General features: G+C 50.4%; 1 protein-coding gene across 1 annotated transcript; it reads right to left on the bottom strand.

Moving 5' to 3' along the window:
• Positions 1-626: 626 nt before the first annotated feature.
• On the bottom strand, positions 627-26,329 carry Bid (BH3 interacting domain death agonist). The gene is made up of 6 exons (XM_059258517.1): positions 26,220-26,329; positions 9,656-9,720; positions 7,672-7,885; positions 4,514-4,653; positions 2,736-2,948; positions 627-1,194 (listed from the first exon to the last, which is right to left on the bottom strand). The coding sequence occupies exons 2-6, from the start codon at positions 9,665-9,667 to the stop codon at positions 1,183-1,185; spliced, it is 591 nt and encodes a 196-aa protein (XP_059114500.1). The 5' UTR covers positions 9,668-9,720; positions 26,220-26,329; the 3' UTR covers positions 627-1,182.
• Between the last annotated feature and the right edge of the window lie 757 nt (positions 26,330-27,086).

Raw genomic sequence — 27,086 nt, forward strand, 5'->3', positions numbered from 1 at the left:
AATTAAAATCATCTGTCACTTATACCCACACAAGGATGGCGTTACTAAAGAAAAATTCACCCATTTCCATGATCCACCAGGTCCTCATGGCGGGGATGAATTCAAGATTGGAACACTTAGTGGGCAGTGGAGGGTCACACCTGCAATCCCAGCATTAGGAAAGTTAGCGGAGCCACCCTGCGTTTGAGGATGGACACAATCAGACCTTGTCTCTGAAATACAGAAGCAAAGGGGGACATTTGGCTTTGATACTGGAATCTTTCCAGAACGCTGGCCCAGGGGAGAGGATGGCAATTTTGCTTTACACCAAGAGAAATCTATCGGCCATGACTGGACACCGCCTCTGTGAACCTGACTGAGACGGTGGCCCGCTGCCCTGCGTGCACATGGCAGGTGACAGTGCTCCTGTTGATGACTGGCTGTCAGACCTCTCTCCTACGCATTCGGTTGACTCTGGCACTTGAGCTGTCCCTTGTGTGATGTGTTCCCTGGCGAGAACCTGATTGTAATCGCTGACATCACACAGATGAGGTGTGTGCACAACTCAGTTGGTTCCCCCTGGATAGAAAGCTTTAGGAAACAGTCCCCGAAACAGCTAAGCCCTTGGGTATGGGTAGTGCGGGGGGGGGGGGGGGGCCTGCTTAGCACTTCCCATGATTTGAGAGCAGAATCCAAGTCTCAGACCTCGTTGCCTTTTACAAAGGAAGGCTGTGGCCTTCTGAGCACTGAGACGTCCCCTGCACTGGGTGGAATTCTCCCTCCTGGGCCAGGGCACCCCTCCTAACACCTTTCTGAATCAGAAGCCCGCCTGCATGGGCAAGACAACGTCCCAAAGCTGGCCTCTCGTGAACAGTAACTTCACATTACAAATAAGTTTTTCTGCCTTACAACCTGCTTTTAAATTTAATTTCCAAGTAGGAACCCATACAGCTGATAAAATAAAGGTACATGGTGTGGATGCAGGAGCTGGCATAAGCCCTTCAGATACAAGCAAGCTGGCATCTTCATTAGACTACCTCAATGTAGAAATCTTAAGTGAGTCACCAGCTCAAAACACTGTCCTGAAAAGAGAGACCTGTCCTCATTCCCGACATCTGTTTACATGGCTACGGTTCCTTCGGAGGCAGCTTCACCGTTCTTGCCGTATTGGGTTCCAGCCAGTCACGCTTCTGCAGGCGTCCTTCAGTCCATCCCCTAAGACGAGAGCAGCAGAGTCAGTTCATTCTAGGATTCAGTGCTCTAGAACACAAGCGCCGGGCTCTGGCTGTGGCTCAGCAAACTGCCTGCCTGACACACACAGACCTGGGCTTAATCCCCGGCACCACTGACCCACGTGTGGTGGGGCAGGCCTGTAGTCCAGCACTCAGGAAGCTGAGGCAGGGAGACTGTCTTGCATTCCATGCCATCTTGGATTAGAGTGTGGACTCTGCCTTCCCCCAATAAACAAACAACCTCCTCCCCCAAAAGGGAATCCTGGGTAGTGTTTCTGACATGTTCTAAAACTAAACATTCACAAATATTATTACAGGTTAGATCTATCCCATCTAGCTTCCACTTGGGCTTAGCTTGGTGTAAGCACTCTTCCTGAGCATGCGCAAGGCCCTGGAATTCTCCCAGCACCACCAAAATCAAAACTCATGGCTGCCCTGGCAATGGGCATGTCCTCGGGTCACTGGAGAGCTTAGATAGCCTTCCTCACAGTCATTTATTATCCCTATTAGCTTCTCTCCATCATCCTCGGGAAGCACACTTTTAAAGAATTTACATTACGGGCCAGTGGGATGGCTCAGCGGGTAAAGATATCTACTGCCAAGCCCGATGATGACCTGAGTTCAATTCCTGGGATCCACACAGTGGAGGAGAGAACCGCGCCCACAAACTGTCTTCTGACCGCCCATGTGCCCCACACAAATAAATAAATGTAGTCAATTTTTGATGACTTCTCTTATGCCTGGGGCTGTGGAGATGGCTGAGTGAGCTGCTCTGCAGGCATGAGCTGAGTTTGGATTGCCAGCACCCATGTGAAAACCAGACTCGGTCTGGAGGCTGGAGAGATGGATTGGTGCTTAAGAGCGTTGGCTGCGCTTACAGAGGACCCTAGCTTGATTCCCAGCACCCACATGGCTGCTCACAACCACCTCTAACTCCAGTCCCAGAGGATCCAACACCCTCTTCTGGCCTCTGCAGGCGTCAAGCACACACGTGGCACACAGGCAGTGCACCAATACATAAAAACCATAAACAAGTGGAGGTGCTAGTCTAACCCAGGGCCGGGAAGGCCGGGGTGGGGGGGGGCACCCAGGGCTCGCTGGGCAGCTAGCTTAGCCTAAATGACAAGCCTCAGCTTCACTGAAACCCCAACTCAAAAAGAACAAGATAAAAGCAGACACCTGATAATGACCTCTGGCTTTCATGGGCACCCCCATACACGCTCACACTCATGCACACACCACACACACACCTATGCTTAGGTCTGTGACAGTACGGAGTAGCCAAGAGAGCTGGGCCCTTGTCCGTTGTCCCTGCCACTCCATGTCCCCCACCCTGCTTGGATCCCAACGCCTTTGCCTCTTAGCTGAAGAGTCAGTCTTTGGTCAGTCAGAAGGGGGACGGGGAGGGAGGGACTTCAGCAGAAGGCTCTGCTGGGTTCTGAACAGTCCAGAGAATAGGGTGGGCAAGCCGGCAGGGACCACAGGATCCCCAAGAAGCCAGGGGCTGGTGTCACTGGTCCTTACATTTCTAACCAAGTTCCTCACATAGGCGAATAAATTCTGGTTAATAAAGTTCACTGTCGTGCGGAAGACATCAGGGAGCAAGGACGGCGCATGACTGGCCACGTTTCTGGCCAACAGCAAGGTCATTATCAGCATGGCCTTTTCATTCTCCATGTCTCTAGGGAAGGCCGTCTTCATCTCGTCAAGGGCTTTGGCCAGGCAGTTCCTCCTGTCCTGCACAAGAAAGAAGACAGTTTACTGATGTCCTTCCTTTCAGAGGGGAGCGGTCACTAAATGGCTAAGAGTGTTGGGCAGAGGGAATGGTGGGGAGTTCAGTCCCCACAGGCCGTGGAGAGGGGCCTGGGCATGGACCAGAGCGCGCTCACTGAGCAGCCTGTGCATACACCACTGAGTTGCTCCCGGCAGTCAGATTCTTACAGGAGGATGTTCAGGATGGCTGAGGCTCATCTTACTTGTGTGCTTAGCTTTAGGGGCTACATGTTATCTTTCCTTCATGTGGGAAAGGCAGACACTAGACCACAAGACCTGAGGAGATGGCTTAGAGGTTAAGAGCACTGGCTGCTCTTCCAGAGGTCCTGAGTTCAATTCCCAGCACCTACATGGCACCTCACAACTGTCACAACTCCAATTCCAGGGGATCTGACACCTGTGGTGATTATTTTGTTTGCACTCTAACAAATAAATTTGTCTGAAGACCAGAGGACAGAGCCAGCCACTAGATTAAACAGAGGCCAGGCAGTGGTGGCACACACCTTTAATCCTAGCACTCAGGAGGCAGAGAATCCATCTGGATCTCTGAGTTGAAGGCCACCCTGGACTACACGAGATTAATCCATTTTAAAAGAGCCGAGATTAATCCATTTTAAAAGAGCCGGGCAGTGGCTTTAATCCCAGACACACCTTTAATCCCAACACTTAGGATCGCATGCCTTTGCTCCCAGTATGTGGGATGTACACACCTTTAATCCCAGCACTAGGGAGGCCGAGACAGGAAGTGATATGGCTGGGCAGAGAGAGGAATATAAGGCAGGAGGAGACAGGAGTTCGACGCCCTTTCAGCTGAGGACTCAGGGGCACTCAGTCTGAGGATTCGTGGAGACAGGATCTTGGCTTTTGGCTGAGGAGTTGGTGAGGTGAGAAGTGGCTGTGGCTTGTTTCCTCTGATCTTTCAGCATTTACCCCAATATCTGGCTCCGGGTTTTTATTATAAGACCAATTAGGATTTATGCAACAGACACCTTCACACCAACGCACATAAGATCAACCTAAGTAAGTTATTTTTTCAAAAAAGAGGAGAATCCCCCTCCTCCGTCCCTTGCAGAGGCAGGTATTTCACAGCCTCGGGGTTTGGGATTCTCTCTCTCCTTGGGGCAGCACACAGTGCTGAGGAACAGGCTTTGGGTCCTTCACAGTACTAAGCAAGAGGAGTCTTGTCAGTTTCTATGTGCCGACTGTAACCACAAAGCCAGGCAGAGGCGCAGGTCACACCGTCACTCTGGGAAGACGACTTCAAGGCCTCCCCTGGCGTCTTCATCTGCCTCTCCAAAGCGAAGACCGAGTCTTTCTGTAATCAAGCATTTTGATCTTCTTTCTGGAGGCTTCCCCCTAAGTTCTGGACTCTGACTTAAGGGATCCTACATCTCAACTGATTACCATGCTGGTGGCAGTCAAGGACAGGACTCACTTCCTGAGAGACTCTGGCTCTGCAAAGGAGACCGTCCCCACACTTCCCAAGCGCCCTAGAGGAGGAGCTGGGGGGGCTGGAGTCACATACTTACTTCCTCTGAGAGGCTGACGTTCCTGAACTGTGCCGCCAGATGTCTCACGAGCGTGGGCTGGATGCTGTGGTCCATCTCATCGCCTACTTGGGCGAGATGCCTGGCAATGTTCTGGATGATTTCCTCCTGACTTTCGGAATCTGAACATGCAGGCATCAGATACAAACAAGATTCAGTGATGGTCCTGGTCCACAGCTTCCTGCCACTTCCCACCTCCACACGCCCTCACGGCCGAGTCCGGGGAAGGCCCGAGGAGCAGAAGCTGGCTGCAGAAGCAGGTCTGTCCCAGATTAACCACTTGCTGCTGCCGGGAAAAGGCCCAGAGCTGCGGCATCCCTGGATGCACCGCGGAGATGAGCCTGGGACCAGCCTGGACTAGGGAAGGGGCTGAGCCGCAGCGGCACCTGAGTGCCCGCTCTGCCACACGCTGCCCGGAGACCACGCATCCTTTACCTCCTCACAGGGCAGCAGTGGGGTTTCCCAGCCCCCTAACTCTACTGTAAACTGGGGCTGTCCTTCCGCTGTTTCCCCATGCTGCCCTGCCCTCCACCGCCTGGTCCTACTGTGCGGCGGTCTCTGTCCAGTCTGCTCCCTTTCTTCTTTTATCTATTTCTGTTGTCTGACACAGCGGCTAAAACGTAAGCTTCTGAAAACCTGTAATTCCGTTTAGATGAATTTATTATGGGTACGCGTGTTTTGCCTGCACGGAGGTCAGAAGAGGGCGCTGGATGCCCCAGAACTAGAGTGGTGAGCCACCATGTGCATGAAGGAACTGAACCTGGGTCCTTACAAGAGTCACACGTGCTCTTAATCACGAGCCATCTCTCCAGCTCCTGGAAAACTAATTTCAAAATCTTCTGGTTTACTGTCAGTTACCCAACACTTGAGAGCAATGCAGAGTGGCATATAGTTGGTGCCCAGCAGGTAATTTTGTGAATGAATCAATGAATGAATGAGTGAATGAATCACAAACATGTACGTAGCTCCTAAAAAGTGCTCAGTAAATATCACTGAGTTTTTGTTTGAACCCCTCTGGCTTCCTCACAGGGACAAGCTCCCCCCTCAGGCAGCCGTCAAACTGGGCCTCACAATGCAGGCTCGCCCTGAATCTCAGAACCAGGAGGGGTTCAGTGAGCTGGGTCTAAGGGGGACTCACTCCAAGGAAGTGGCGAGAGGCCCCACGCAGGCAACGTTGGAGTGAGGGAAAGAGGGCTTCCCCCTGTCCTGTGCTCTTGCCGTGTCACGGCGGCTTTCATGGCGACTCGGCCTCAAGCAGGGCAATCGCTCTCCATGCAGCAAATGCCTGGCCCTCGCTCAGTCGCTGCAAGTCACAGAAGCACCACACTGCACTCCAAGGCCTTTCCAGTGCTCACTTTTGCTGAGTGACATGTCACTGGGCTTCTGGTTCCCGGTGACAATGTCACGCCTCCTCCTGCTCACTCACTTGCTGAAGCTTCTACTCTGCCCCTCTCCCAGTCAGACCAGACTTCTCCCAGGCCTCGGTGAGACCAAGTGCCAGCCCCACAGTCTCCTTTCCAGACACCCTTGCAGTTTAGCCAGGCTTTGGCGTCGGACGGCATGACCGAGGCAGAAAGAAGCAGGGAAAGACTGACACAAGTTTCAGGCTAGCCAGGTAACAGTGAGACCCTGTGTCAAAAACATTAATTAACCAGAGGAAAAGAGAATTTAAAAAAAAGGCTAAACCAGTCGCTAGTCTCCCTCACAACCACTCCAGGGCGGCGCAGCCTCTGTGCCTGAGATCAGGGAAGCTGGCCTTGCTTAGCAGCAGGTACCAAGTCTAGCTTGAGAGGTCAGCTCTCTTTGGTTTGCTTGCTTGCGACAATCCCAGGGCCTTAGAAAGGCTAGGCACTCTCTACCTATGACCTACATCTCCAGCCCCTGGCCTGCAGGGTTGGAAGACCTCAGTCTAGGGCTTGGAGGTCCTGGAGGCCTACAGAGCAGTGATTCTAACCAGGATCAAAAATCAACTGAGGGCCAGCGAGTTGGCTCAGAGGCGCTTGCTGTCAAGCCTGACAACCTGAGTTTGAGCCCCGGACACACTTGGTGGAAGGAAAGAACCAACTCTGACTCTATCCGAATGCTAGGACATGTGCATACCCCATACCCAGACAGACATGAAGTTTATAAAAAAGTCATCCAGCAGTCTCCAGCCCAGGAACACACTGGTCGGGCAGAGCCCCAGGCCCGCGCATTTTGAAGAACTTCTCACATAATGCCAACGTGCACACTACCGACAAGTGCTCTGAGCACGTGGCACACCCCAGCCTTTAGGAAAGTCCCACCCCCTGCTGCAAACAGCACCGGAACAGAGAGACATTAAAAACAGAGGCTTCAAAGGGGGCCCAGGGCTCAGGTCAGGGAAAGCCCAAGTCTAGATGTGGCCAGAGTGACACAGGTTCATCAGGGAGTGAGACCGCATGGTTCAGGACAGCTCGGCTGAGTCCTGTTCCTGAAGGACGAGCAGTCTGATCTGAGGCTACTCATTTCCTCTGCTGTGCCTCGGTTTCCTTATCTGGGAACGAGGGTCAGAATACTTCTGTGCTCTGGTTATCTCTTAAGGTAATAGCAAGTCACATATGTTAAGGTTTCTGAAAGGATGCAAAAATGACTAAAGGCAGGAGTTTTAGCTGGACTGAGAATTCAGCGAGCCTATACAAGGTCCTGTGGAGCTGTGTTAGAGTCGCTTGGAGGCTGGGACCAGACTAGCAATGTCCTAGCCCTCCCAGATCTGAATGGCAAGGCCAGCCTTGCTAGGTTTCAAAACTTGCTAGGTCTTTGAAATTCCCCATCTGAAGCTGGTGGCAGCTGAGTTATGAAAGCTCCAGCAGCATCCAGTCTTTGGCTACAACACACTGTAACTGCTTGGGACCTATGGTAAAAAGCCCGTTTCGTTATTGGTCCAGACCTGGAGAGAACTCAGAACTCCTCAGAAGGAGGAACTTTCTAATTAGTCCTGAAGCGGGACAATGAGTTAGACATGACGCAATCAAGCACAGACCAAAGACAGGTCACATGACATGCACACATTTAAGAACCTGACAATGCAGGGTTAGAGACTGAGCCCCAAAGCTCCCTGAAACCTTTGGGGAGACAGTAAAGCCTAGATATGGGGTGAAGGGGACAAGGCCGGGGCCTACCTGGCTCTATTCTTTCCTGGTAGAAGGAGCGGCTGGCCCGGCCGCCATCGGTCTGCAGCTCATCCTCGAAGTCTGCATCCAGGTAAACTTCCACGGGCAGTTCCTGACTCAGCGCCTCCAGTTCTTGGTGGAAATTATACTTGGAGCTTTGGAGAAAGCCAAACACCAGCAGGTCTGTGATGTGCTCAGCCTCCAGGCCTGAGCCGTTGCTGACCTAAGGTGAAAATGGAATCAGGAAGGCTCATGGAAGCCTGGGTCAGGGCACAGGTGGGCCTGAGGCTCACTGCCTGTAAGAACCAGCAACTCTGAGGATCCAAATGCTCCAGTAGGAGGCCTAGGGGTGGAGGCACATTCTGCAGTACCCTCTGTGGCAGAATAGTATTTAAGGTGTGTTACTTTTGTTTATGTTGCATTTGTTTAACTCTGTGTTACTGTGCCTGTCTAAAACACCTGATGGTCTAATAAAGAGGTGAACAGCCAACAGTGAGGCAGAAGAGAGAAATAGAGAATATAAATAGAAGGAGAAATCTGGGAGGAAAAAAAAGAGCCAGAGAAGGAGGAGGACACCAGGGGCCAGCCACCCAGCTACACAGCAAGCCACGGAGTAAGAGTAAGATTTACAGAAGTAAGAGAAGGGGAAAAGCCCAGAGGCAATAGGTAGACAGGATAATTTAAATTTAAGGAAAGCTGACAAGAAACAAGCCAAGCTAAGGCTGGACATTTATAAGTGAGAATAAACCTCCGAGTGATTTATTTGGGAGCTGGGAGGCAGGCCCCTCCAAAGAGTAAAAAACAACCAACAACAACCCTCCCCAACTACCAAAACCTGCAGACACCAAGGGATGATCTAGTCACCTTCCACAGAAGGCCTCCTGAAAAACCCCCTGGGGAAGCAGCTTCAAGGATAAGGCCTGCACACTGTCTCAGGGAAGCCAGGCAATGTCATCATTTCAGTTCCGTCCTTCTTTACATACAGAGCTGAGCCTGATGGCACTGGCTCTGTTCCCAGCAACAAGCACTTCTTCTCCATCGTTCCCTTCACGAGCCCAGGATGGTCTTGGCAGGCTGACCCAGGCTGGTCAGACTCTGCCTTTGCCCTGTTCTACTTCAGGAGCAGGTGTGCATAATCAGAGCCCCCAGAGCTGGCAGGGAGGGTCTTGCTCACAGGCCTCTCTGCTCTTCACTGCAGATCTACAGTGTGTCCAAAGCAACACCTGGGAAGGAGCACTGGGGAGGAGCACTTGGAAGCAGCACTGGGGAGGAGCACTGGGGAGGGCACTCAGACAGCAATGCCTGTACCATGAGTCCCTACAATACAAGAAAGTTTAGAAATGAAATTGCGTCACTTAATGGCCCTCAACTGTGCACTTAATAGATGTAATAAATGCTAACTTTACGTTACTTTACCATACAAAGCTGGAATAAAAAAAATTCAGAAAGTCAAAAACATCTACAATAAAATATAAATTCTGATGGGGGGTGGGGTCAAATGCCAAGATAAAGAGAAAATGTCAACATCTCACTGTGGCCTCAACCCTGAGGGCACTGGGCAAGCTACCTAACTTCCTTGCAGCAGGAGGAATCTCATCCAGCCTTGCCCCCGGGGGAGGAGGACCACAGGAGAGAGGCACTCTCTAAGGGCCCTGCAGGACAGCAGCAGACTGTGGCTGACTGGAAGGGGAGACATCAGGAGACCCAGAGACCATTACTGCCCCCGGCCAGCCAGTTCAGCCCCTCACTCTTTTCTGTTCATACAACTAGTCTGTGTTGCCCCTGCCACGTCCACCCGGCTGACAGTCATGCCATTCCATCCTTCTGGAAGGACTTTCCCCACTCCACACCAAGCCCCTGTCGGGTGCCAATGGAGACCAATTCTGTTGACTATTTGAGGTGAATCTCCGCAGACCTGTCAAATGAGGGATCAGGTTGCATCATGAACAGGAACATCCAGGAAGAACAAAATGGAAAGATGCCAGAATCTAACCTGAGAGTCCATGGCTCGACCTGTGCAGCTCCAAGCACTGCCGCCTCCCGAGTCCAGGAACCAACCTGAAAGAAGACATCCAGATGGGTGGGTGGCTGTTCCCTGAAGCAATGGCCCTGTGGCCCCTCAGGATGCAGGACGCCCCCCCCTGCAGCCGAGGTCATACCCACCCACCACCACTGGCTCTCAGCCCGGGTTCCTTGTTTGCTCTCCACACAGAACCAGAGCAGCAACCCAGTCAGTCAGGTCCGCAGTCTTCCTCCTTACAGCCTCAGCTGGTGCTTCACTGGGCACCCCAGGCCAGTTCTCCAAATTCAGCTTTGCTACTCACATTGGTCAGGCCAACCAGCACATCCCACACAAATTCCTATAGTTAGTCCTCACACTAGTTAGTCAGGTTCCCAGCTAGTCACATCTACATTACAGGATCAGGGCCTGCCAACGGCACCTGCCCATTTCCCCTTTCCACCCACACAATGAAGCTGAGCAGACAGCGTGTATTCCAACTTCATGGGAAGAAAACAGTTTGGAGGATCATTCTGAGCTCGGCAAGACAGCTTGGCTGGTAAAATGTGTCTGTCACTCAAGTTTTCTGACCCCCCCCCCCACACTGATTGGACCAAAGCCACTGAAGAACTGAATTTAAGAAGTATGTCCAGCCGGGCAGTGCAGGTATGGGAGCGTCCTGCATCCTGATGGGCTCCACAGGGGCCCTGCTTCAGGAACGGCCACCTACACCATCTATGGCGCACGCCTTTAACCCCAGCGTTTGAGAGGCAGAGGATCTCTGAGTTTGAGGTCAGCCTGGCTACAGAGTGAGTTCCAGGACAGCCAGAGCTACACAGAGAAACCCTGTCTCGAAACAACAAACAAACAAACAAACAAAAACCAAAAAGAAAAGACAAGACGTATATCCAGCCAAGCGGCTTTGTCCCATGTGGGGCTCTTATGACGAGGCATTCTGAGGGGTTCCACAGTTTCATCACCTTCATCAGGTTAAAATGCAAATCTGGGTGAAGATTCTGACCAGCAAGACCATCACCCTAGAGGTGGAGCCCACTGACACCACAGAAAATGTGAAGGCCAGGGTCCAGGATAAGGAGGCACCTCCCACCCGCAACCAGCAGAGGCCCATCTTTGCAGGCAAGCAGTTTGGAAGATGACCATACTTTTTGATCCAGAAAGAGTCAAGCCTGCACCTGGTCCTCCATCTGAGGGGTGGCTGCTATTTCTTTTTTTTTTTCTTTTGGTTTTTCGAGACAGGGTTTCTCTGTGTAGCTTTGCGCCTTTCCTGGGACTCACTTGGTAGCCCAGGCTGGCCTCGAACTCACAGAGATCCGCCTGGCTCTGCCTCCCGAGTGCTGGGATTAAAGGCGTGCGCCACCACCGCCCGGCAGCTGCTACTTCTTCAGCCTGCGTTTCCGGTGGGCACTGATGACTTTACACTAAAGCCATTTGCCCCATTGAAGTTTAGACATTGTAAGTTTCAGTAACAGCCATGTGTGCTGGTGCACGCCTTTAATCCAAGCATTTGGGGCAAAGGCAGGCAGATCCCCAAGTTCGAGACCAACCTGATCTACAAAGCGAGTTCTTGGACAGACAGGACTATACAGAGAAACCTATTTCAAAACAAACAAACAAACACAAAAACCATACACATACACACACACACACACACACACACACACCAAAAACCCCAAAAGCAAAGTTCCAGTAACAGCTGAACCTCTGTTTAAATGTTAACGAAGATGTCCATTCACTGTATACATTGTTATCGAAAATGCAAATAGTATGGCTACTATGGAAAGTAGTGTGGGGGTTCCTAAAAAGCTACCCCCAGGAGCAGGCCGGAATGTGCTTGCCAGCAAACCGGCTGGAATGATGTGAAAGGTCGAAGGAGAACTGATTCCAGGTTCCTCTGACCTCCGCACCGTGTGCCCTGCCCCCACAACATACATACAATAATAGACAGAAAGAATATTTAAAAAGCCACCTTGTTCAACATTTCCCATCACCTCCAGAAGCATTAGACACGGGTATGAAAGCGAGGGCAAGACCTCACGGTGGTCTTGGCGCTGTCACGGCCATAGCAGAGGCCACTTCCTCCAGACGCCACCAGGTGGAGTCTGGGGCAGGAGAGCTGCATTTCTGGGCCAGACGGGTCACCAGTGAGATGAACAGACAATGGGTCTACTCAGACACCTCCTCACTCTCCTGGGGCCCCAGGAGTTTCTCTTGTACCATGGAAGCCAAATGTCCTGAAGTAGCTGAGCACTCTGAACCTCACAAAAGCCCCCCTCCCACATGTCCGAAGTGCAGACACAGGCCACACCGGGCAGGAAGACGGCCCGACACTTGAGTGCAGTTACATACAGAGCTGGGTGTCCTTGTGTCCCACGTGTCCCCCCTGCTGAAGTTTATCTACACAACTAATCACTAACCACTACGCAGAAAGTCATACCCCACTGTAGGCACCCACTCATTCACTCACCAAGTGTCCAAGGTGCCAGGGGCTACAAAGCAGAACACAGAATGCCACCAAGACAAGATCTAGAGAGGAAAAAGCCACCCAGATTTAGGGCTGATGAACACCCAAGAAACAGCCAGAAAAACATAACAAGTTTTCCATCTTTTAAAAAAAATTCTTTAATTTTATTGCATTGGTGTTTTGCCACGGGTGTTGGGTGCCCTGGAACTGTAATTACAGAGTTGTGAGCTGCCATGTGGGTGCTGGGAATTGAACCTAGGTCCTCTGGAAGAGCAGCCAGTGCTTTCTAGCCTTGAGTTTTTCATCTTTTTTTTTCAGAGCTGAGGACCGAACCCAGGGCCTTGTGCTTGCTAGGCAAGCGCTCTACCACTGAGCTAAATCCCCAGCCCAACCTTTTTTTTGTTTTTTGAGACAGGGTTTCTCTGTGTAGCTTTGCGCCTTTCCTGGAACTTGCTTTGGAGACCAGGCTGGCCTTGAACTCACAGAGATCCACCTGGCTCTGCCTCCCGAGTGCTGGGATTAAAGGTGTGCGCCACCGCCGCCCAGCGAGTTTTCCATCTTTTTAAATGAACAAATGTTAACTCATTATTTAACAGAAAAAAAACAAAAACAAAAAACCACAACAGAGTGCCTTGGTTAAAACTGCCCAAGGGCTAAAGATGCAGCTCCGTTGGCAGACTGCATGTCTCACATGCAGGAAGCCCTCAGGAAGTAGAGCAGGAGATGATCAGAAGTTCAAGGTTGGGGGCTGGAGAGATGGCTCAGCGGTTAAGAACACCAACTGCTCTTCCAGAGGACCAGGGTTCAATTCCCAGCACCCACATGGCAGCTCACCTCACACAGACATACATGTAAGCAAAACACCAGTGCATATAAAATAAATAATTTAAAAAAAAAGTTCAAGGTCGTCCTCTACTGCACTTAGGCTGGGCCAGGCTGGGCTACATGAGACCTTGTCTCCATAAAAATAAACAAATAAATGAATAAAAATCATTCAAGAGTTGAAGAAGCACAGACGACGGGAACTAGAAGAATTTGTAGCCGCCTGCAAGACTGCCAGGAGCTGGAAGGCGAGAGCTGCACTCCCCGGGGTGAAGTTCCTGTGCTGGTCTGTGGAAAACCCTGCGTTAATATCTGCCGTCTACAGGGCAGCGATACCCTGAAGGGGATGATGGTTAAAAGACCCAAGATTCAGCACTGCCCAGCATGCCTGAGGCCCTGGCTAGATCCTCAACAACCTGAAAACAAAGTATGCCTTGAGGGGCTGGTTGGAGACTGGAGAGATGGTTTGGCAGTTAGGAGTGCTTCTTGCTCTTCCAGAGGACCCAAGTTCGGTTCTCAGAACCCATGCCAGGTGGTTCATAACCACCTGTAACTCCAGCTCCAGGGGGATCTGATGTCCTCCTAATGGGCCTCCGTGGGCAATCCACACATGCATGCACGCACACACACACACACACACACACACACACACACACACACACACACACACACTAAAGGGGGCTGGAGAGATGGCTCAGATGCCCCACCAGAGGACCCAGGTTCAGTTCCCAGCACTCATTTCTCCAGCCCTCCCTTCTTTTTCTTTTTACAAGACAAATGGTCAAACCTGAGATTTTCTAGGGTTATCCAACATAGCTTTAGGTGTAAAGAGCCTGAAAAGGCTGGGAACAAAGCTTGATGGTAGAACACCGGCCAACATGAGCAAGGCCCTGAGAATTCCATTCCCAGCATGCAAAATATAAATGAGTAAATAAAGTTTCTTTTCTAAATCTAGGGTCTAATATTAGAAAACAATAAACACCAAGTGTTGTCAGAAACCTGAGGCAGCAGGACGGCCGATTAAAACAGGAACTCATGCACCCGAGAAGAAACTTGGTTATCCATTAATGACACCGCTTTGACTGTTTCATAAGCAGCGAGCTTATGTTCTGTTCCCCCCCTCTCCCTCCCTCGGTCCCCACTGCTGTCTAAAAGCCAATCAACATGCAGCAGCAAAAGTTACTTCCTGTAAGAGCTCACAGGGGAGCATGAGAGGGGTGGCATGTGCCGTAGCATGTGTGGAGGTCAGGGCCCAATTTTGTGGTGTCAGTAATCTTTTTATACCTCTACATAAGCTCCAAGGATCAGACTGCAGGCCACCAGGCTTGCCGGGCAAATGTCTTTACGCACTGGGATATGACTTTCAGGTCCAGGAAATCCCAGAGTGGACACCTTTTCAAAGAACCAGTGAGGCCTAACTGACTCCACAAGCCTGGTGCAGTAGTGTGGACTTACAGTCCCAGGGACTGGGAGGCTGAGGCGGGGGCTCCCTTGAGCTCCAGGGTCAGCCCAGCATGGGGAACACAGCAGGGCAAACACAGGGACACCCCTGGAACCATCCCATTAAATAAGAAAAAACAGCAAATGATCAAACCATGTTTTATATATATATAAAGTCATCAATTTTTTTTTTTTTTTGAGACAGAATCTTACTGTGTAGCCTTGGCTAGCCTGGAACTGGCTACCTAGACCAATCTAGCCTCAAACTTACAGAGATCCTCCTGCCTCTGCCTCCTGAGTGCTGGGATTAAAGGTGTACACCACCATGCCTGGCCATAAATAAATAAAATAAAAATACATACAGTGTTTAAAATTTTTTCGGGCGCCAGATGTGGTGGTGCACGCCTTTAATCCCAGCACTGGGGAGGCAGAGGGAGGAGGACTCTATGAGTCTGAGGCCTGCCTGAGCTACACAACAAGTTCTAGACCAGCCAAAGCAACATAGAGGGGCCCCGTCTCAGACAACGCAAGCAGAAATAATGTTGTTGTTGTTGTTGTTTGTTTCAGGACAGTCGGAAATTTAAAAATTTCCAGCTTTAAAAAGGAAATAAAGTAAGTTTTCGGGGAGTAGGAAGATGTCTCAAGTGTGAGAATTTGAGTTCGGATGCCCAGAATCCACCTAACGCTGGGTGGGTGTGGCGGCCTGCCAACAGTTCCAGCCTCTGAAGGCAGAGACAGGAGTCTCTCCTACAAGGTCAGGGCTCACTTGAAAAATTTCACCTAATTGAGATTCCCCACATCAACCACATTCTGTGCACTCATACACATATGTGCCCCTATCCTATGAAAAAAGTAAAACAAAACAAAACAAAACAACTTTAGTAGATTCAGATGAGTCAAGAAGTATTTTTTAGGCTGAGTGTGGTTGTGCACGCCTTTGGTCCCAGCACTCTGAAGGCAGATAAAAGCCGATCTCTGTGTGTTTCAGGCCAGCCTGGTCTACACAGAATTCCAGACAAGCCAAAGCTACATAGCAGAAGTGTTTATTTTAATTTTCAGTTTGAAGCTGAGTGCAATGTATGGTCCACAGCCACAATCTCAGCAGTTCAGGAGGTGGGACTTCGGTCAGCTAGGGAGCAGGAGCCCTCCCCACTACCCACAAAAAGAACAGTGATTTAATTATCTGAACACAAACTTTTTTTTTTCCAGAGTTGAGGACCGAACCCAGGGCCCTGCACTTGCTAGGCAAGCGCTCTACCACTGAGCTAAATCCCCAACCTTAAGGTTTTTTTGTTTTGTTTTGGTTTTGGTTTTTTGAGACAGGATTTCTCTGTGTAGCTTTGCGCCTTTCCTGGATCTCGCTCTGTAGTTAGTCCAGGCTGGCCTCACAAAGATCCGCCTGGCTCTGCCTCCTGAGTGCTGGGATTAAAGGCATGCGCCACCACCGCCCACTGAACACAAACTTACAGGTAAATAGTATATAAGAGAAATATTAGCTGCTTTCATAAGTAAACCTGTAGAAATATAAAAGGGGAAGATAGGTAGATAAAATGTATAGCTAATTTTTGTAATATCTTGACTATGTGAGCTTAGCATCTTAAAACTTTTCTGAGTTTTTTTTCTATTAGAGTTTTTTTTTTTTTCCCCTTAGAATTGGGTAACAGAGGACATGCTCAGTATGAGCAAGACCCCCAGTTCACAACTCTGCATCAAAAAACAAAAACAAAAACAAAAAACCTAAAATAGCTGATACACTGCCATGATTCCAATTTTTCCTTCATATTCCAAATGTAGAAGCACAATTTTTAAAGAGATCCCGGGTGATTTGTATAAGCAACTCATCCAGATAGTGCTGCTCCAGCATAAGACACTCTCTCCAGAGCCCAAATCCCAATGATTAGAGCAACTTCTCACATTCACGAGAGGCAAAGCCCTTCTCAACTATAGATGCGGATTCCAGCACCAGCTTCAGCTGTGGTCAAGAACAAACCTAGCAGCTACTCAAAAGGCTGAAGCAGGAGGATCACAAGTTCAAGGCTGGCCTAGGCTACTTAATGAGACCTTGTCTTAAAAAATATAAAATAAGGCTGCCTAGAATGCACAAGGCCCTGGATTCAATCCCAGCACCACAGTTCACCGTGGGAGTTTGGGCGGGGGAGGATGTGTTTTACTTTCTATTGTAATAAAACACTTGACCAAAAAACAACTTGGGGGTGAAAGTACATATTTCATCTTACAACTCTCAGGTCACGCCCCATCACTGAGGGAAGTCAGGGCAGGAACTCAAGGCACGAGTTCCTTGAGATAGGAGTTGATGCAGAGCCCATGGAGGAAGGCTGCTTACTGACAGGATCTGCCAGCTTTCTTACAGCACTCAGGACCACCTGCCCGGGAGTGCCACGAGCCACATGGCAAGGTATAGATTTATAGAAATGGATTAATTTAAGATGTAAGAACTAGATAGCTAGAAGCCTGAGCCATTAGGCCAAACAGTTTAAATAATAAAAGCGTCTGTGTGTTTATTTTATAAGTGGGCTGTCAGACTGCTGGGGATTGGTGGGACCCGGAGAGAAAACTCTCCAGCTACACCACTGGACACAAAACTGAGTTCAACTGAGCTCAAGAGACTGAGGACTCAAGAGAAAACAGTCCTGTGACAGGTGCTCTCTCAACGGAGAACAGATGTGCCACCCTTCACATGAACAAATATTAAGACCATAAAACTGAATCCTTGATGTGCCAACAAGGAGACCACTTCATCTGTCATGTACCAGTCACAGACCAAGACAAAATCCAAAATGGAAGACAGGGATGCCAGACACACTGGTCATCAAGTTCCACTACTGCCTCTACTTCCCAGGTACCGGGATGTCACACAGGTGCTGTGGTGCCCAGCTCACTCCATCATTTTCAACCCTGGCTGCACGCTGGAATCTACTGGCATGCCCCTGAACATACTGATCTGACATACATCACCCAAGGAATCCACTAAAAAAGCTACCAGAACTAATTCTCTAGGAAAGCAAGGCAGCAGAGAAGAAAGCACCATAGGGCTGTTTTTCTATACACCACTGATAATCCAAAATAAAATTAAATGACTATTATGGCACCAAGAAATAGAAAGACCTGGGCTGCACAGTAGAACACATGTCTCCCAAGAGCCTGAGATCAATCCCAGTGCTGTGGAAAAAAAAAATTAATACACACATACAAAACATTTACAATAGGAATAAATTTAATACAAGTGTCAGGCCTGGACACTAAATGAAAACTATAAAGACTGTTGAGAGGAAAAAAAATAAAAGGCTAGCACCTGTCACGGGTGGGAAGACACCGTGCTGGAAGACCACAGCATTCCTCACACGATCTGCAGATCCAGTACAGTTCCTATAAAAAACGCCAGCTGGCATTTTCTGCAGAAATGACAAGCAGTCCCTAAACTCATAAGGGAATGCAGAGGACATTTTCAAAAATAGCCAATCTTGAAAAGGAGCTAAGCAGACAGACTTTTACTTCCTGATTTCAAAACTTACTATAACACCAGAGAGTCATGACAGTGTGGGCCTGGTTAACAACCATCCATCGATGATTCCTCAACTGCTGACTGTGGAGCCACCGCCAGGGGAAAGAACAGTGTTTTAATCAACGACCCTGGACCAACCAACTATGCCTAAGCAAAGGCATGAATCTGCACCTCTGCCTGATGGCATACAAAAGATCTCAAAACGGATGCTAGGAGGGCTGCAGAGAGAGCTCAGCAATGAAGAGAACTGGCTGCTATTCCTGAGGACCTGGGTCTGATTCCCAGAGCCCATATGGTGGCTCACAATTGTCTTCAACACCAGTTCCAGGGGATCTGACTCCTGGCCTCCACAGGCACCAGACACACATGTGACAGACAGGCATGTAGGGGAAACAGACACATAAAAGTAAATACATTTAAAAAAAAAGATGATAGAGGTCTTTCCTATCAGACACACATTGGCCATGGACATACTGTCCAGACTCAGGAAGACAGGGAAACTTCGGGGTGCTGTGGTAGCATTAGCAATCATAGGACACACTGGGTCAGGGCATCCAGAGGATCTACTTCCGGAGACAAACCCAGGTCACTCTGACAAAGTTGTTATGAGTCACCTAAGAGGAAGTGAGCCCAACTGTCAGTGAGCAGACAGGGCCAAATGATACCACAAACAAGAGTGCAGCTGTCCCACCATGAGGTGGCATGAGCCGGCTTCTCTGGCATCCTGGCACACTCCCTTAGCAGTCTGTCTTGGTGAAAGCCAAGTTCAGAGGAGCTGATTCGGGGTGTTGGAGGTGCCAGGAGATGACTTGAAGCTACACAGAAAGGTTCATTAAAGGTTAACACATTATTTTACTTTTATTTCGTGTATATGGTGTTTGGCCTGCAGGTATCTTTGTGCCTGGTACTCATCACATGTGCCTGGTACTCATGGAGGCCAGCAGAGGATGTCAGATTCCCTGGAACTGGAGTTACGGAGGGTGAAGAGCCAGGAATCACCCACCAGTCCTCTGGAAGAGCCGCCAGTGATCTTAACCACTGAACCATCATCTCTCCAGCCCGAATAATAGTTTTTTTTTGTTTTTGTTTTTGTTTTTTTGTTTTTGTTTTGTTTTTTTTTTTTTTCTTTTGGTTTTTCGAGACAAGGTTTCTCTGTGTAGCTTTGCGCCTTTCCTGGAACTCACTTGGTAGTCCAGGTTGGCCTCGAACTCACAGAGATCCTCCTGGCTCTGCCTCCCGAGTGCTGGGACTAAAGGCGTGCGCCACCACCGCCCGGCCTTGTTTTTGTTTTTTTAAAAGACAGTCTCATTATATAGCTCTGGCTGTCCTCAAACTTACTATGTAGACCAGGCTAGCCTTCAACAGAGATCCACCTGCCTCTGCCTCCAGAGTGCTGGGATTAAAGGTGTGTATTACCACACCTGGCTTCAAAAAACAAATTCTTAAAAGAAAAAAAAAAGATAGGCCTCAGTGTAGGAGCTAACCTGTAACACTTTAAAGAGCACACTGGTGCCGGAGACGTGGCTCAGCAGCTAAAGAGTACTGGCTACTCTTCCAGAAGACCTGGGCTTGATTCACAGTATCTGAAGAGTGGCCCACAACTGTAACTCCAGTCTCAGGGGATACAATGCCCTTTTCTGGCCTCTGAGGTCACCAGATGCACCATACAGATGGTGCACAGACGTCTATACATGCAATCAAAACATCCACACACATAATTTTTAAAATAAAATTTAAAAATTAAAAAGAGAGCATGGGAGAAAAATCTCAATTCCCTCGTACTAAGCAATACCTAAGACACAGCCCAGAGGCAAGTAACAAAAGAGAAAATTCTATAAATTAGTCTTCAAAATTGGAACCTTCTATGATTCAAAAGATACTACCGGGAAGATAAAAAGTATAAGAAGATAGTGTGTAATCTCAACACTCGGGCAGCTGAAACTGGAGGACTGCCTTAAGTTTGAGGACGGCCTGACCTGCACAGCGGTTTCAAAGCCAACTTAGGGAGAAAATTTTTTACACAGCATTTGACAAGGGACGGGCAGCAAGAATATGGAAGTGGCCGGCGAGATGACTCCGTAGCTAGAGACATGAGTACCAAGCCTGTCGACCTGAATTTAACCACGAGGACTCAAATAATGGAAGGACTTTTCAGGAAATTGTCACCTGATTTCCATATGCATGCTCCGGTGTGTCCCATAACAAAATGATTACATGAAACAGAAAAGAACATGGGCCTGAGAGACGGCTCAACTATTAACAGCACTGGGTGCTCTTCAGAGGACCTGGGTTTGAGTCCCAGAACCCACACGACAGCTCACAGTGATCTGCTACCTCAGTTCCAGGGGATCTGACACCCTCGTCTGGCCTTCATGGGCACCAGGCTTGAAAGTGGTGTGGGCAAACACCCATATACGTAGACTGGGACCCAGCTCAGCTAGTGGAATGCTTGCCCAGCATGGACCTCAGGTTGGCCTGGAACTTGATATGCAGGCAAAAATGACCTTAACTTCTGATCCTCCTGCCTCCGCTGCCCAAGTGCTGGGATTACAGATGTAAACCATTGTGCCTGGTTTATGGCATTGAACTAACTACTCTGATATCTGTAGGCCCTTATCTGGGCTTTCTGAGACAAGTTTAGCTGCTTTGGAACTTGTTCCCAGCCTCCCGCCTTAGGTTCCCGAGTGCGGGCATTACAGACACCAGCCATCACACCAGCCATACAATGGTTTTAGAACCAGAGTATAGCTCAGTGGTAGAGCCACTGCTTAGCAGGCAAAAGATTCTGCATTTAACCATTAGCACTGCCAAGGGAAAAAAAGTAAATATAGCCGAAGGGTGGCATGAGAGAGGGCCCCGTGTACCCTGGAACTCGGGCTGTCCCATCACTTGTGGGGTGTCATGAGAGAGGGCCTGTGTACCCTGGAACTTGGGCTGTCCCATCACTTGTTGGCCATCCTGGATACCTGAAGCCTCTAAGACAGTCCCCTCCCTGCCTTCCCTCCCTGCCCAGGACCTGGGCTTCTGAAAGATCTAAGCACTGGGTGGGGTAAGATGGCCAGAAAGGGAGTCAGATGTCCCACGGGTGAGCGGCAGGGGGGCAGACAGATGTCCCAGAGGCCACTCTGCAGTGTCTGCATGCCTTTGCCCTCTGCCTTCTGCTCCCACCCCCATGCTTTGGTCCTGGAGGGAATGGGGTGCCTAGCCCAGCAGAGAATACAATGAAGAGATGACTGGACGCTTGTACTATGCTCAAGGGCCAGAGCTGGCTGTGGGCCTGCCCTGGGTAACAGCACTTTCCTGTCTCCCACACCACAGAGGAAAGCGACCTTTCCTCGTCTGTTAAGGGGACAAAGCAGGATGGAGGACAGGTAAGACACCAGCACCACCGCCCTGCCTACTGAGAAATGCTCCTGGGGGACATGCTCCCCACAGTCAGCCCAGTAAGGACTGTGAGTGTGTGTCTAGAAGATATTCATGGAAGAACAGGCCATGTCTTGGCCAGAGACTTGCCTAGCCTTATCTGGAACTCAAGGGAAGTTAGGTCTATGGTATAAGAGAGGATGGCAAGATGCCAGACTGAGGAGGCGTGGTGGGCTCTGGAGGCCTCTTCCAGATGATGTCACATAGCCCCAACCCACCTTTCCAAGACTGGGAAGGAAAAGCCTGTTGGAAAGTTCCCATAGAAGTCCAGGCAAAGGTTTTCTAGGTCCTCACTTAGAGCAGGGCTGCTTTGGTGGGTTCCAGGATCTCTAGGTACCCAGCATCGCAGTGGTCCCTTTGTCCCCATGGGGTACACACACCCCTTGGAAGGCTAGCTGTCTGTTCTGAGGACACACAAGGTGGGCTAAGGTAACATAGTGTACTGAGGCGTACGAAATGCCTTTTCAACTTGTAATCTTTTTCAACTTATGGTAGGCTTATTGGGAGTAGCTCCATTATAGGAGAAACATGTATGTACGCACTAGTTATGAAAACCAGACCAAATACAGACACGAGACACAGGATCATTACTGCTGGCTCGGGTAAATGCCGGCAACCAACGGCTCTTGATCAGACAGACTGGACTCTCCCAATCTCCCTCACTTGGAACTCCCAAGATCAGCCAGCACCCACCCAGGCTTCAGCTCTATTCTTTTACTGCCTCTGAAGGAAGGTTTAGCGCATGTGTGGTGGCACATGTCTGTCATCCCAGCACTCGGGAGATGGAAGCCGGAGAATCAGGAGTTTGAGGTCATTATCAGCCACACAGTGGAAACCAAACTGGGATACATGAGACCCTGTCTCCGAAAATGAAAACGAAACAAAGAAGGTCCATCACTGAAGGAGACAACCCTAGCCTAAGGCAGCACAGATCTGCCTCAGTCATTGCTGGGGCCATCTTGGTGGGAACAGACTCACTATAGGCCAGGAGATGCTTCCAGGCCAGAGAAAACAAGCAGGAAGTTTTGCAAGAAGTTTTGCAAAAAGGCACTTACACTGTGAGCTGGGGTGTGTCCCAAGACACACAGATGGGCAACCCCCCTACATCTGGCTGCTTTACTTCCACCAAGCCCAGTCCTGAGCCAGGGCTGCCGCCAGGGCTCTCCACACCCTTCCAGGCATAATGCCAAGAAAGCACATGGCCTCTTCTTTTTCTTCAAGACAGGGTTTCTCTGTGTAGTTTGGGGGCCTGTTCTGGATCTCAATCTGTAGACCAAGCTGACCTCAAACTCACAGAGTGCTGGGATTAAAGGTATGCACCACCATACCCAGCCCCCCCCCCCTTTTGATTGATTGATTTTGTTTGGTTTTGGTTCTTCCTTTCTTTTTTTTTTCTTTTTTTTTTTGGTTTTTCGAGACAGGGTTTCTCTGTGTAGCTTTGCGCCTCTCCTGGAACTCACTTGGTAGCCCAGGCTGGCCTCGAACTCACAGAGATCCACCTGGCTCTGCCTCCCGAGTGCTGGGATTAAAGGTGTGCGCCACCACCGCCCGGCGGTTCTTCCTTTCTTGATCACTTTCTTTTCTGCAGCAGGCATGTCCATGAGGACAAGCACCCATAAAGCCAGCTAAGAACTCAATTTTCAAGACGGCAGCACCTCGAGAAATAATTGCTTTTTAGCTCATTCAGACAGATACTATTACCCTTTTGTCTGAAATATCCCTCCTGTTTGGACCAGGGAAAACACAAGGAAACAAGTAAGAGAGTAAGAACCGTAAATTGTGGACATCCGCCAGGATGGTTCTTGGGGGAAGCCCCCCCATCGAAGTTCCCGGCACTAAAGTGCCAGCTTCTCCATTCATACAACTGGCTGCCTTGTCCCCTTCTAGCAAGAGCAGGGAAGAGGAGACTACAGGAAGGGGCATGGGTGTCCGACTCAGTGGCAGAGTGCACATCTGGAACATACAGACCAGGCCTGGGTTTGTCCCGAGTACTGAAAACCAAACAAGTCAAGGCCATTCTCTGTTCCTTACCCCCGAGGTCTGTCAGTCTCCATGGATACACCTCCTCCCGTGGGAAGAGCAGCCTGGCCGGGGAAAGCCCCCAGTGCAATTAGAACTGGGAGTTCTGAATCTGATTTTGTGACCCTGGGCAAATTAATTAGCCTCTCTCTGCCCAGTTTACCTATCTGAAGAAAGGAATCTAGTCTCTAATTACTGCAGTATGAAATGAGCTATTTAAGATAGGGTCTCATTAGGTCAAGCTTAATGAGAACTCTTTTTTTTTTAAGATTTATTTATTTATTATGTATACAGCATGTATGACTGCAGGCCAGAAGAGGGCACTAGATCTCATTGTAGATGGTTGTGAGCCACCATGTGGTTGCTGGGAATTGAACTCAGGACCTCTGGAAGAGCAGTCAGTGCTCTTAACCTCTGAGCCATCTCTCCAGCCCAGAAATGAGCTATTTAATATAAATGGTACACATTATAGTCCCAGGACTTAGGAGGCTGAGGCAGGAAGTACTCTTTTTGGTTTGCTTGTTTGTTTTTTGAGGCAGGGTTTCTCTGTCTAGCCCTGGCTGGAGCTCAGAGATCCACGTGCCTCTGCCTCCTGAGCGCTGGGATTAAAGGTGTGCACCGCCACTGTCCAGCAAGAAAGTACTTTTGAGTAGGAGCTGGAAACTAGTCTGGGCAGCCTACTGCCCTAAAAAAATAAATTTGTAGCCAGGTGTTGGTGGTGCATGCCTTTAATCCCAGCACTTGGAAGGCAATGGCAGGCAGGTCTCTGTTGAATTCAAGCTCTAGGACCAGCCAAGGCTATACAGAGAAACCCTGTCTTGAAAAACCAGAAAGTGCCCTCCATGTGCTTACCAGGCACAGAAAGCTCTGTGTGGTATTTGACCACTGCCACCCTCCTGCAGCTTCAATTTAGCTGTCTCTTTCAGGCCTTTGACTATGGGGAAGGATATATGTGGCTTCTGAGGGTGGCCAGCCAGGCAGAGTGGCCAGAACCGAAACACTAGCTGCCCTCCACGGCCTCAGCCTGGCAAATGGTGGCCAGAGATGCAGCCACAGAACAAATGTCCAATGACCACAGACCCACAGCAGGAGTTTCTTACAGACTGCCTGCCAGTCTCAAGTTCACATCCAGGGAACCACCAGATTCACTGTATCCCTGATGACAGTGGCTGTGTGGCCTTGAACACAGCCTAGAGGTAGGTCCCCAATCCTCAACCTCTCACTAGAGAGAAAAGGGGCAGCTGGAATAGCATGCACCGCCCTTCAAAAGGTCTAAAAGGCTGTGTGCAGGCACCCAGCACTGTTGAACCCTAGGGTAGGCTATTCTTACATGCAAATAAGAGGAACCAGGTGACCTCAAGCTGTGAACATCACCTCCCCTCCCCCAGCATCCCCTGCAACTGCCCTAATCGCCCCCTTTTCAGGTACACCCTCAACTCGTCCTTCAGAGCCCCCCAGTAACCTCGGATCTACCCAAATCTCTTCAGAACAGAGTGCATGCCACATCCGGGCAGCTCTCTGCATTGGCCATCACCAAAGCCGGTACCCAACACTACAGACCACAGCAGCAGGGGCTAGCTAGCACCTTGCTCCTCAGGAACCTGCACTCAGTAGGTGAAATGCCTGCTAACCCCAGCTGTGACAAGCGAACCCCGATACCATTCCTTTCCTAGGCGAGAGTGCCCAGAGAGGCGAGGATTCCCACAATTCCTGCCTACCTACACATAATTCTCCCTACCTACAAAACTTTGCAAGAGCTCAGCCCTCTCAAGGGTTGAAGCCTCTGGAACGCGGGAACACTCAAAGCTGACTGCCAGGGTTTGTCCAGGATAGCGTGGCCCAAGGGCTCAGGGGAGCACTCAGGACTTTGAAGTGTCAAGCCTGGGTGGAGATGGAATGTGGAAAATCCACATCATTCTTGCGGTTCCCCCGCAACTCCCTTCCATAGTTAGGTCACCCTAGATCTGGTCTCAAGGCAGTCTTCCAGGAAGGGCAAGCAAGCCTGGCCTGGCACCTGGGAGGCCTGGGTTGGGTCCTCAGTCTGCTCTTCATTACTCGCTTAACAGATGAGGGCCAATCTCATTCCTACAATCGATGACACCTGGCCTTTCAGTCCAACTACTCACAACAGTTCCACCCTGACCCATCCCTGGTGCACATTCATTTGTTGAGGATATAAATGAATGAATGAGTGCGTGAATGAGTGAATCCTTGTGGGCCCAGCCACTTGGTGGCTGAAGGCTGCATATTTCTTCTAGAATCCTATAAGGTTATTTGGCCAACCATTCAACAAACTTTTTAAAAACACCAGCAGCCAGTCTCTACCCATATTTTCAAACCACTTCAGGTACTGGAGACGCGGCAGGGGGCAGCCACATTCCCAGTTTAGGCGCCCACAGATGTAGGGAAGGTGCCCTTCCCTGGAGTCCAAGGTCTGTGCTCGGGTTGGGGTTCAGAGTCTGTCGCGCGGCCCATTTGTGGGCTGTAGCCGTCCCTTGCTCATCTTGGTGGGTGGCCACGGCAGAGCGCTCGCCGGAGCCTGCCGGTCTACGGGCCCGTCTTCCCCTCGCCGCGCGCACCTGCCCAGTGGAGCGCGACCGCGGGGTCCCGGGTGCACCAGGAGGCCTGGCCCGCAAGCAGACCAGGGCCAAGCGCGCGTCCCGGGCCCTCCCGTGCCTGGCCCACAGCTCCGCGGTGGCACCCGGCGGCCGGCGCCCCCACCCCGCCTCCACCAAGGCGCAAGCGCCCCGCCACCGCGAAGGACCGAACGGATACCAGACTGAGCTCGGCGCCGACCCCCGCAGGGGAACGCAGGGCGAAGGCGCGCCCGGGAGGGTGGGCGGACTCACCAGGCAGACGCCGCGGCGCGGGGAACGGGCCGCGCACACGCCGAGGCTGGGCTCGCCGGCCGACTGATACTTTAATGCGCGCAGCGCGCCGCACGCCACCTTCCTCTTCTCGTGCCCGCGGGGGTGGCGGCCTAGCCCCGCCCCTCGTGCAGCTCCGCCCCCTCGTGTAGCCCCGCCCTCCGGGTGCTCCGCCCCCTGCCTGGCCGCAGCCCGCGGAAACCTGAGGTTCCAACCCTTCGCTGCGGGGGGACAGGAAGGAAGGTTCACCCGGAGCCCGCGCGCGCCCCCTAGTCCCCAAAGCCTGGGCCCCCTGCCTTCATGAGGATGGGTGTCATACCTGATCCTGGCCTCTCGCACAAGGCGGTCATAGGAAAAATGGCATCGTCTTAGTTCATAGCGTGGTTGTCACACTCAGACTAGTGGCCCTGTCAGAATCGGGCCCATCAGAGATGATGGGCGAGCGATTCCTAATGTTTCTCATAGGCAGCCGCTTTCAGACCCCATCAGCTGTTTCGGGGGGTGGGCTTGTTTTCTCAGTCATGGAAGGGGCCAGCAAGGATGAAAATGCGACGAGAGTCAGGTGGATAGCAGATAATGCTAGCTAGTCCCCATGTCCGGAGATGCCCCAGTGCTATGCTTAAGTGCCGGCCATTACCCCCAAAGGACACGTGACATTGACAGAAGAGAAAGAGAAACAAGAAAGTGAATTTCTGGGAAGTATGAGGAAGTAAACAGGACCAAGAGAAGTGCTGTTTTTGAGCAGAGAAACAGGACCTGAGAAGACAAAGGAGGTGAGCACCCAAAGTCACATGGTTATATTAGCATAATACAGGGCAGAGATTTTTATTTTATTTTATTTTTATATTT

Source organism: Peromyscus eremicus, chromosome 3 (assembly GCF_949786415.1).
Source record: "Peromyscus eremicus chromosome 3, PerEre_H2_v1, whole genome shotgun sequence".
NCBI classification, from domain to species: domain Eukaryota; kingdom Metazoa; phylum Chordata; class Mammalia; order Rodentia; family Cricetidae; genus Peromyscus; species Peromyscus eremicus.

Bases quoted from the DNA above. Each gene is read 5' to 3' on its own strand.
- Bid (XM_059258517.1), bottom strand. The intron at 4,654-7,671 runs GTAGGCCCCGGC...CTGCATGTTCAG, and splicing joins CCAGGAAAGAATAGAGCCAG to ATTCCGAAAGTCAGGAGGAA. The intron at 2,949-4,513 runs GTAAGTATGTGA...TTTCTTGTGCAG, and splicing joins ACGTCAGCCTCTCAGAGGAA to GACAGGAGGAACTGCCTGGC.